At 45.2% G+C, this 11522-nt stretch overlaps 1 protein-coding gene across 2 annotated transcripts in view; it reads left to right on the top strand.

Moving 5' to 3' along the window:
* The first annotated feature begins 6488 nt into the window (after positions 1–6488).
* LOC114044837 (protein argonaute-1) overlaps positions 6489–11522 on the top strand; it is a 29548-nt gene continuing 24514 nt past the window's right edge. For both annotated transcript variants that reach the window (XM_027864549.1, XM_027864548.1), the window contains exon 1: positions 6489–6608. In XM_027864549.1, coding sequence (XP_027720350.1) covers positions 6584–6608 — 25 coding nt within the window. In that variant the 5' untranslated portion in view covers positions 6489–6583. The remainder of the gene's footprint in view (positions 6609–11522) is intronic.

Genomic DNA, 11522 nt, shown 5'->3' with positions numbered 1-11522 from the left:
AAAATAAATTTTTATTAACATTTTATTTTCACATCACCTACATTTCTCCTCTTTTCCATCCCAGGAAGCTATCTCATATAACAAAGAATTTTTGTTTGAAATCCATTTTAATTCTAAATTATTAATTGAGGAATGCAACATGGGTTATGTTGGGGGATAGTGGGTTCCTCATCAATGGAAGTCTTTTAATTAATTAATTTGTTTTTAGTTTTCAACATTCACTTTCACAAAATCTTGAGTTCCAAATTTTCTCCCTATCTCTGCCCTCCTCCACCCAAAGACAGCATGCATTCTGAATACTCCTTCACCTGATATGCCCTCCCTTCTATCATCCCCCCCTTTCTCTTATCCCTTCCTCTTTCCATTTTCCTGTAGGACAGGATAGATTTCTATACCCCATTACCTGTATATCTTATTTCCCAGTTGCTTGTAAAAATAATTTTTAACATTTGTTTTTAAAACTAACAAAGAATATTTTTAAAAGGAAAAAGAAGAAGAAAAATCAGCAGAACTATTCCATACATTGAAGTCTGAAAATACATGCCATGTTTCATGCTCATGGACCTGCAAAGGAGAGGAGCAAGCTGTAGAAGTCTTTTTCTATCTCTTCTTTAGAGTCAGTCTTGTTTTTGCTATTTTGCAACATTCACATTTGATTGATTTGAGGCTGTTGTGTATTCAGGATACATTGTGGTCCTCGTGTATATTGTTTCTTTTTGTCTGCTTACTTCACTCCATATCAATTCTTGTAAGTCCTTTATTCTGTATTCATCATATTCGCAGGCATCCAAGTGGGGCAGTGCATAGAGTAATGGAATTGGAGTTTAGGAAGCCTTAAGAACAAATCCTGTGTCTTACACTTACTAGTTTGTTGTTTCGTTGCTTTCAGTCATGTCCTACTCTTGATGACCCCATTTGGGATTTTCTTGGCAGAGATACTGGAGTGGTTCACCATTTCCTTCTCTAGCTCATTTTACAGATAAGGAAACTGAGGCAAACAGTGTTAAGTGACTTGCCCAGGGTCACACAGCTAGGAAGTGTCTGAGGCTGGATTTGAATTCAGGAAGAAGAGTCATCCTGGCTCCAGGCCCCAGGGCACTGTATCCACAGTGCTATTTAGCTACCCTGGAAAATAGGTGCTATTATCATCCTCATTTACAGATGAAGAAAATGAGGCAGAAAGAAGTTAAGTGACTTGCCAAGGGGCACACAGCTAGTAAGTATCTGAGGACAGATTTGAACTCAGGAAAATGAGTCTTCCTGATTCCAGGCCCAGCATTCTAGATGTTTATCCCAGGGCAAGTCACTAACCTCTCTGTGTCTTGGTTTTCTCATCTGCAAAATGGGGATAATAGTAATATATCCTGGGGTTGTTATGAGGATCAAATGAGTTAACAAGTAAAATGCTTTGCAGACTTTAGAGTTTGCGAACATAAATGCTAGCTGTTATTATAGTCATAGTTTTAGAGAGCACAGTAATAAGGAAAGAAGATTATATAAGACACCATGAACTTTTTTTAAATAAAGAAATATAGATATGTATATCTATATACATACAAATAAATTTGCCTTATTTGTTACCCTTTCTGCATTTCTTTTAATTTTTTAATTTTTATTTTCAGTTCCAAATTCTCTCCCTTCCTCCATTCTCAATAACCCCTTATACATATGAAGTCATCCTCATTTCTTTTAGAATAATACCATTTCCTTTAAAAAAAATTATATTGACATATTTTGATTCAATGCATCTTCTAACTAATTTCCCTTTTTGATAGGACAACTAAACCAGTAGGTCAGGGGAATACTATAAATGAAGTATACTTTAGCAAAGAGTAGTCGTCTGCAGTGTATTTCATCACTGTAGGAGCTAGAAGTACACTGAGGATTTTCACGGGGGAAGTAAAGTCTGAAAGACATTGGAAGTGGTACTGCCCAAGTGTGTGCTTGGGGGTAAGGATGAAGCTATGTAAGAGGTGAGGAAGACAAGGTGAGATTTTGCATGTTCATCAATTTTCATGCTGGCCCTTTGCTTTTGCCTTTTCTTTCATTAGCCTTTAAGAAGACCTTCCAGTCTGCTATTCCAGAAGACCTATTCCAGTCTGTTGTCAGGCGAAGAGGAGAGACAGACAGCTTTTACAGGTCAGGTAGCTGCTGGCAGGCTGCTGTTGGCTGCTGTTGCTGTAACTGATTGCTGCTGCAGCCTGAGCTGAGAGTGGCAGGAGAGCTGAGACTGTTCCTGGAGAGCAACGCTGTAAGGGTTCCTGGGATAGAGATGAGAAGACATCTTGGAAGTGAGATAGACCGACCAGCCCGGAGAGGTGAGCACATAGGAGAAATGGACTGGGATCTGCTTTGAAACCTTATTGGCTGGTGGGAAGGCTAGGCGACCAATCCTAATCCAAGCTTCCTCACTCCCCTCTGCTTCCCTGCTTTCTCCGTTCCAGTTTAGAACCTGGAGTCAGGGCCTAGACAACAGCATCACACCGCACCCTCATTTCTTTTCTACAACCTGTGGCTGAGGGATAAGGGATTAGGAAACAAACAGGCCAAGTATTTCTATAGAGGAGCATTTAAGGGTTTCCAATTTTATAAATATCTACTATATCATGTGGCCATGTAAAACTGTTTTCTTGTGTAATATAAACATAAAGGCTAGAAATTGAGTTATGAAATTTTCCACCTGCAAGGTATGGAGTGGTGAGCTATCAATCTCCCTACAATTTTCCAATAATTTGTACCTTTGTTTCCTCAGCATTTGGTCTAGGTTCAGAACCTAATTGATGAAGGTTTACTTCTTGTTCAGCCCCATGAAACACATGGCTTACTTGGCAGGGTGGTAGCTGGCATATACTAAAAGAGATATTAGTATATATCTCTGTTCTCCAGTGCATGAATTAGAGATACCTTGAAAAGATCACTGAGCTGGTAGTTTGGTACAGCACCAAGTGGTAGGGAAATTATGAACTCCCTTTTTTCATAGCTAATAGCAAACTGGCACTTTGTTTTCCTGAGGGCTCAAGGAAGGAAGGCCACAGCTGATGTGGGCTGCTATGGCAACAGCAGCATCTCAAGCCTCATCTGGGATACCCATCAAAAGCTCCTATATTGCTCAACATTTTTATCAATGCCTTAGAAGAAAACATAGATGGCAGGCTTATCAAACTTGCAGACAACAGGAAGTTTTGTGGGCCAGCCAACATGGTGGATGACAGATCTCTGAACAGGGCAGACCAAGGGTCTATATCAAACAAGGTAAAACTTAAAAACGCATAAAGCCCACGCCACTGTTACAAAAGCATTTGACAAAATCTGCTATGCTACGTGTACAGATAAGGTGTAGATATTTGGGTTGGATGGCATTATGGTTGGGAGCATTTGAAACTGGACAAATGATTGAACTCAAAGAATTGTAATCAATGGCTTGAAGTCAGTTTAGAGGAAGTATAACCAAAAGAAGGTGGCAGGATGGTGAGAAGTCTGGAGAGCATGTCATATAATAATAAAGAACTGGGGAAAAGGAATTAAGAGATAAAGCTGTCTTCAAGTATCTGATGGGCTGTTACCTGGAAGAAGCATATCTGGGCTTACTATAGGAAGAAGCTTCTTAATTAAGAACGAGTTTCCTTGAGAGATAAAGAATTTTATCTCTCTTCAAGAGAAGTCTAGATAACCATTTGTTGGCCATGTTGTAAGTTATTCAGATGTTATTCAGATATCTGTTGGACCAGATGGACTCTGAGATCCCTTTTGAGACTAGGATTTTAATCACTCAGACTCAAAGGGGTTAAATCACTTGCTCACCATGGAAGTGACTATGCCAGTTAGTAGCGGAACCTTGACCCAGGTCTTTTGACTTCCAAGGACCAAACAAACAGGGTCTGTTTGGTGTTGTTTGTTTTTTTTTTTTTTTTTCATGTCAATGTTAAAAAAAAAGAAGAATTGCCAAATTAAAAGCAATGTGTATGAAGAATTCAGAGAAGCATGAGAAGACATATGAAGAGATGCCAGGTGAAGTAAGCAGGGTTAGGAAAGCAATATACATAATGATTGAAATAGCAATGGAAGAAAAACAAAAATGAAATGAATTGTGATTGTACTTTCCCTCTTTATAGATGTGGAGGACTCAGAACTTTGCATATACTCTCAGACTTGGTCAATATGTTGATTAGTTTTGCTGAACTCTTTTTTTTTTTTCTACAAGGGACAACTTTCTGGGGGGGCAAGAGGAGAGGAATAGAATATATTTGGAGGCAAAGATGATATAAAAAAATATAAAATTTTAAGGTTCTGTTAAAGTCTGAGATATGATCAAATAGGCTTAGGAAAGGAAGGCTATTTGAGTAACATGCCTAACTCCAGAGGTTGTGCCCCTTAGTATGTTCATTGCATATATCATGTAACCTGGGATAGTTCTAGCTTCCTTTTCTCAGGCTACTTGCTATTGTTGGTAATACCTATTTTCCTTCTGGCATTTTTGCAACAGTATCTTTTCATCTATAATATTTTATTCATTCTGTTAGTTTTTCTTTTATTTGCCCATTTCTTTGATTTTACCTTTTCTGAAAAATAATCTTTTTGAGTAGAACCATGAGTTAGCCATAACTAACTTTTTTTTTTTTAAAGCTGAGGCAAACATCACAAAACATGCCCTGACGTAACCCTTTTGGACAAACGCAGGTAGTGGCTGGGTGTCAAAAACCGTAGGACAAAATCCTGGGATATGGCAAGGAAGCTCTACCACAGGTTGAGCTTGCCATCTGGTAGCTTTACATTTTAATTAATTCTTGTTAACTAGGTGCTAAGCTAAGTATTTTCTAGCTGTTAAAGTAATGTAAGTGCTGTTAGCAACTGGGACTATGTCCCAGCCACCCCACCCTAGTTATAGCTTGCTTTTCTGCTAATCCTTCCTCTTTTTACTGGCATTTCTACTGCAGTTTCTAAGGGGATATTTAAGAGCAGGGCTTTCTCTTGTATGAGCTATCACTTTGCCATCCTCAGTGAAGTCCTAATTAATTGCCTGTCTCATTTTACTTCTTGGGGTCTGAAGAAATCCAGTTCTGCAAAGAACCTTAGTGAGTATCTGGTCTAACCCTCTTTACTTTTACAGATAGGGAAAGTACTAATTTGCCTAAAGTACAGCTAATGAGTAGCCTTTCTGACCATTTCACTTCCCTGCTCAAGAAACTTCAATGGCTTACCATTGCATATAAGATAAAAATAGATGCACCTATTTGATACTTACAGCCATCTGGCTGCAGTCTACCTTTCTAGACTGCCTTCATATTACTCCTCAGGCATTCTACATTCCAGCCAGAGTGGCCCACTAGATGTTCTTCATAAAGGACATTTCCATTTCTCATGCCCCTGCCTCTGCAGAGGATATCCCCCCCCATGCCTGGAATGTTCTTCTCCCCCTCTGCCTCTTGGAATCCCTAGCTCCTTCCAAGGCTCAGTCAAGTACCACCTGCTACAAGAGATCTTGTCTAATTTTTCCAGTGGTTAGTTTCACTACCTAAATTACTTTGAATTTATTTTAATATATTTTGTATTCACAAGTGTGTGTATATAACAGTAATAACACAATAACAGTAAGCTTCTTGAGGGCAAGAATTACTTCTTTTTGCTTTTGTATCCTTAGAGCTATGAATATAGTAGGTGCTCAATAAAGACCTGAAATTAAATTGATTTAGTAGTACCCAGCTGTCCTTCCTCCATAGTTCCGTGCTCATTCACTCCATTGCATTGTTTGGTATTGTAATAATAACAATTAATCATCATAATAATGATAATATACATTACTTTTATGTTTTAAGGTTAAAAAGTGCTTTTCTCACTACAAAACAACCAATATTATCTCCATTTTGCATATCAAGGAATTGAGGCTCAGAGACTAGTTGACTTGCCTCATTGACTTGCCTAAAGTTCCCCTTAAGATCAACTATAGCGCAACTATGTATGTCTCTTGTATCCCCTGGGTGGGTGGGAGAGCTGGAGGTGCAGTTGCCCCAGGCTGCCTCTGTCAGACAAAAGATTCTGGGCTACAGAGCCGGGGAGAATCCTGGCCCCGGGCCAGTGTTACGCTCTCCGCTTCCAGACTCCCCCTCCCCCATGCTAGTCTAGCAGGGCCCCTCCCTCGGTGGGAGAACCCTGGGGTGCAGATGCAATCCCACCTGCTCAGCTGCGGAGCCTGAAGCCCAGAGCCCAGAGCCCAGAGCCCGGAGCCTGGCAGTGGGCTCGGCGTGCAGAGCCACCAACTGGGCGGTAGGGGGCGCGGCCACTCGGAAAGCCTTAGCTCCCTCCCTGCTCCGCTGGCCTTTGTTGCTGTAGGGGAGACGGGCTTGACTTGTTCCCGTCCACCCTCTCGGCCCCGGGGCGGGCGCGCTTGCGCACTTAGGGCTGGCCGGCTGCTTGCTTGCTTGCAGCAGCGGCGGCGGCGGCGGCGGGCGGGAGCAGCCGGGGTGGGGGGGGGGGAGCGGAGCCCGGCCCGGGAGCGGGAACCACGGGAGCGACGGAGGCCCGGGCCCCCCCCACGCCGTGCACCAGATTCTCTCCCAGCCGCCTGACCTGCACACGGGTATATGGGATGGAAGCGGGACCCTCGGGAGCAGGTAATGGCCTGTTTGAGGGGAGGCCTGGGTGCCTTTGGGGGGGGGTGCTGTATGTGGGTGGGGGGGTGTGTCACTAGAGAAGGGGAGGGGGACTTGTGGGCATGGATGTGTGCATGGCTGGGGAGGGCAGGGGAAAAAGGCCTGTGCACCTGCGTGGGGGGTTGTGTGCATGGGGGGGGGCAGTACGTGTGCAATCTGAGGAGGGGGTCTTGTGTGTCTGGGGGTGGCGGGGGAGGCTTCCGTGCACCTGCGGGGGAAGGGAGAGCCTTGAGTGGATGGGGAAGGGGCTTCTTGAGATTCTGAGACTTATGTGTTCGTGGAGGGGGGAGAAGGATCGAGGCCCGAGGTTCCGGAGATGAGGGTATCTCCTGGCTGCAGGGCAAACCCTGTGTGCACAGCATGGGGAGGGCTACGAGTGTGGGTTTTGGTGGTACCTGAGGATTGCTGGGGTTCCCAGGCCCGGGGAAATAGGGGGCACCGAGGTGGGATGGGGGGCATCACTCAGGCTCAGGAGAATGCGTTCGTAGTGCTGGGGCGGGGGGACAGGGAGCTAGGGGCTCAGTCTGAGCAGAGGGATGAGCTTTCGGGGAGGGGGATGCTCCTGGTGTTTGGGCTGAGGTGGGGGAAGGGAAGGGAGGCCGCGATTGAGGCTGGGGGTTTGGATGGAGAGCAGACTAGGGGATCAGGCTCTGGATCCTGTGAGAGAAGGCAGCTCTTGTGTTCCACAGTTCAAAAAAGTAGAATTTAGGGAAGGGGTCTGAGGTCCGGGGGCGGTGGGGAGAAGTGGTGGTGGGGGGGGGGCTCCCAGGCCCTGAGCATGCGCAGAGCTAGGTTGCGTTGAGTCGATTTGGGGTCCGGGTAGGGTGGGGGCGGGGGAGGCAGGGGGAGGAGACCCTGTCTCCGAAATTCCATAGGCTGTGGGATTTGGGGGAGTTTCCTCCTTCCCGGATCCTGGGGACGCCTTACGTTTGGGGTGGCGAGCATAGCTCCTTTCTCTACTGCATAGGAGGAATCGGAGGGGCAGAAATGTGAGGGTTTCAAGGCCTAGAAGCTGATGTTGATTTCAATTCGTGGAGACAGATGTGAGGGTTCAGCGGTCTGGAAACTGACATTGATTGGGTGGGGGCGAGCACTAATAGATGCTGACACTGGTTTGGGGAGGGGCCCCTGAGATAGAAGGAGCCTAGCACTGGAATATTGATGGGGAAGTGGAGTATGAGGTTGGGAACTGAGGAGAGAGAGTCTGTCTGGCCCCGGGTTTGCCTCTAACATCAGGACTGATTTTCTCTGCTAGGTTTGGTTTGTTGGAAGGTTTGGAGAATGCCCAGGTCCGCCCCCTTCTCCTCCCATTGAGGAGGTGTGTGAGGTTTTTGGGTTCTTCCCCCCCTTTCGGTATGTGGGGGAGAATCAGGAATTTAAATCCATGCACAAAGGCTAGTTCGTTTGGAACGTCTTTGGATGTCAAGATTTCAGAACATTAAAAAACAAAAATCTCTTTGCCAGCCCTGCCTTCTCTAAGGGTCTATGGAGTGAGCCAGCCGGCGTTCTCCCCTCCCCCACCCGGAGCAGCTGTCAGGGGCCTGGACACAAAACAATCCAGGCCCCTGCTGCCTCCCACTATACACACTTTGGGGGACTGGGGGAGGATGGGGCTGTGGGCCAGAGATGTGGAGTGTTGCTACTAAGTTAACCCCATTGTGGGTCAGTTTTTGTTGGGGTGGTGGGGATCAACTTCACCCGCCCATTTTTTATGATTAAAAAGAAATGGAGGGAAACTGAGGCAAATCAATCCAGAGGCTGAAAATGCTGGAGTCTAGATACTCAGTAAGGTTTGGAGACTGTCCTGTTTCTTTCTGTTCCCCAAACTAGGTGGCCTTCAGGGAACTGATGCTATAGGCATTCTTCCACCCATCCAAGGGACTGGAGAGGCATTAATTAAGGACTGAGATTTCTAACTTAGACAATGGAGCAGGAATTGGTGGGCCAGGTGCAGGCAGGACTAGACTTAAGAGAGTGCCAGTTCTAGTTCATAGTTGCAGTAGTCAGTCACATCTATGTAAGGCTTTGAAAATTGAAGGCTGGAGAGATGAAGTAGCTTATCCTGGTGACACAACTTGAGAGGTGGGGTTAAAGCCCTAATTCTCTCCTAACTCCAAGTCTAGCGCTCTTTCTTGTACAGTGAACATTTAGGTAATGCTTCAGGGTTCACAAAGCACCTTACATATAATATTTCATTTAGTCCTCACAACCACCCTACTTGTTGAAGTAGGTGCTAGTATTATCATTTTTAGATGAGGAAATTGAGGTTGAGAGAGATTAAGTGACCTCCCCAGGATCACACATAGGACTAGTAAATAGTAACTCCATCTTTATATCCCCAAAATACTTGTGGATCAGGACAAATCATTTCTTACCATAACCTCCTACAGTTTCTCCAGCAGCTACCCTGTTAGGAGGCTAAGAATGATGACACCTGCTGCCCTGGCTCCTTGGGTGCCTCTTTGCAAGGGAGCTTTAAGCAGATACCTGACAGGCTGGGCTGGAGGGTGTTACCGGAGAATTGATGGGGATTTTTTCCCTTCTAGCCTCATGTTCCCCATATAATAATAGGTGACATTTATGTGGCACTTTTAGGCCTGTCATAATAATAATAGTTGACATTTATGTTAATACTTTAAAGTACACTACACAAATGATCTCATCTGAGACTTGTGATAACCTGTGAGCTCCATGTTAAAGTATCATTACTCTGTTTTGCAGATAAGGAAACTGGGGTTCATAGAGGTTGAAGTGACTTGCGCGTGATCACAGGGCTATGAAGTACCTGAGGCAGGATTTGAACATAGGGTCTCTCCTAATTCCAGCATTACTACAATGCTGCCTATATTAATGAGTTTTAAGCAATGTTGTAACACTGACAGCTTCCATTTAAGAAGCCATTTTGGGGCAGTATTTGTACACATTTTTACAGATAAAGAAGTTGAGGCTCAAAGGAGTTAAGTGACTTGCTTGGGGTCACATAGCTAGAACTATCAAGTGGCAAAGGCCAATATTTACTTTAGCTCTCTTATTTCAAATCCTGGGACTCTACCCCTGCCCCCACTACCTTTACTCCAGTGAACCATGGCTCTTAGTTGGTCCTGGTGGCGTGATTTGCAATAGGCTAAATGATGTACACTGTAGGTGCTTCATGTTTGCCTTATGGAATTGAAGAGGGGACCTGGAGCAAAGGGGCCAGTGACCCAGACCTCTTTCTTAGCTGGTAAAGTATTTCCTTTTTCAGCTGGTTGACGAAGGGGGGTGGGGTGCCCTTTGGAGGTAGCTGGACCTATGAATAGGTGTCTCAATCATCCTTCCTCAGGGTAGTATTGAAATTAATTGACATCCAAGCTGAGTAGGGCTTCTGACTTTTTTTTTCCCCCAGTTGTTACTTGGAAAAGCATCCCAGACAAGTGGTCAACTAGGTTCTGTTTGAAGAACCCCAACTTATGAGGGAGCCACTTAGTCTAGATGCCCCAGATTGGGGAGAGCTAGAGCTGCTTTTCTTGATCCTCACTCATTTAGCCCCAAGTTCTTGTTTGGGGGAAAAGGATGGGTAACTGAAGAGCCCTTGGGGGCAGAAATTTGCTTTGTCTCTTTACTCCAAGGCTTCTTTACCTTCTGGGAGGGAGAGGATCCATGCTTTCAGGTTCTTGGGCCTCTGCATGGCTGTTTCTCTTTGGGCCTATGTCAGTGCCCAGGCGTGTTTGTGCACGTGTCCATGCATGTCTGTCTTTATACATGTATGCACACGTCTGTGTTTATGGGTGTGTGTCAGATAGGGGAGGGTCTTATAGTAGGCACTTGATTTATGATTGTTAGTTGATAGATCAATTTGTGCAAGGTGATTCTTCCTCATGCTTCAGCATAATCTTATTCAAACTGTCATTCCCAAGAAACCCACATCTAACACATGACTCTAGTATATGTAACCAACCTTTGATTTTCTTCTCAAAATCTCTAAGCACTAATTCCAGCCCCCTATCTCCACTCAGATATATTGCTCATATCAGAAGGCAGGACTGGGGGTGGGAGAGTGAAATTCTGGGTCTTTTAGAGATCCGGGAAGCAACCCCAGGACCCCTGAGCCTGGCTTCTGCCCACCTAGGAGCATGTGGGCAGGAGGAGCACCACAAGAGAGTAGAAAACAGGTGTTTGGGGGTTATATCTCCCATGCTCCTGTCTGCTGCACCACCACCCCCTTTGTGTGACTGGCTGTTCCCCCTCCCCCCAGCCTGGAGACCCAGGGTTCCAGTCCCTCATCTGCATCACAAAGTCCCGTCTGTCGGCCCCAGGGAGAGAGGAGAAGGTGGGGGTGGAGGGCACCCCTTGGAGTCAGCCTGTTGGCCCCTTCTCTGTCTCCCGGGCTGCTGTGATTCCCCTCCTCCCAGATACTCAGATGAATTCTAGGACCTTGAACTGCATTTGTTGTAGTTGTTGTTGTTGTTGTTGTTTGGAGGGGGAAAGCTTATAGTTGTCTTGCCTTAGATGAAGATTGAACCAGGTTGGTAGCCACCCCTGGGAGCTGAATTCTTCCCCAGGGATTATGTGCCTTGAGGTTTCTCAACCTGGACAGTCCCTCCCTAACCCAGAGGTCACTCTGTAAGGGAGGAAGAAATCTTTGTGCCTGTATTCTGAGGCCCACCATCCACAGTCCTTACAGCAGCATGTTCCAGGGCTGGGATTCTTCATCTTATGGGGGGGCCATGGACCCCACCCCCTACCTACCCCCTGAAGTCAAGTAAGGCCTATGTGTTCTTTCTCAGAAAAATATTTTTTTATGCAGAAAATAAAACATGTAGCATAATAAGGGAAATCAATTCTATTGAGATACAGTTATCAAAATATTAGGAAACAAATTCACGGGCCCCAGGT

This window comes from Vombatus ursinus, unplaced genomic scaffold, assembly GCF_900497805.2.
Source record: "Vombatus ursinus unplaced genomic scaffold, bare-nosed wombat genome assembly UNPS02014775.1, whole genome shotgun sequence".
Lineage (NCBI taxonomy): Eukaryota > Metazoa > Chordata > Mammalia > Diprotodontia > Vombatidae > Vombatus > Vombatus ursinus.
Note: the sequence above shows the minus strand (reverse complement) of the source record. Positions and strands in the feature narration are given on the sequence as shown.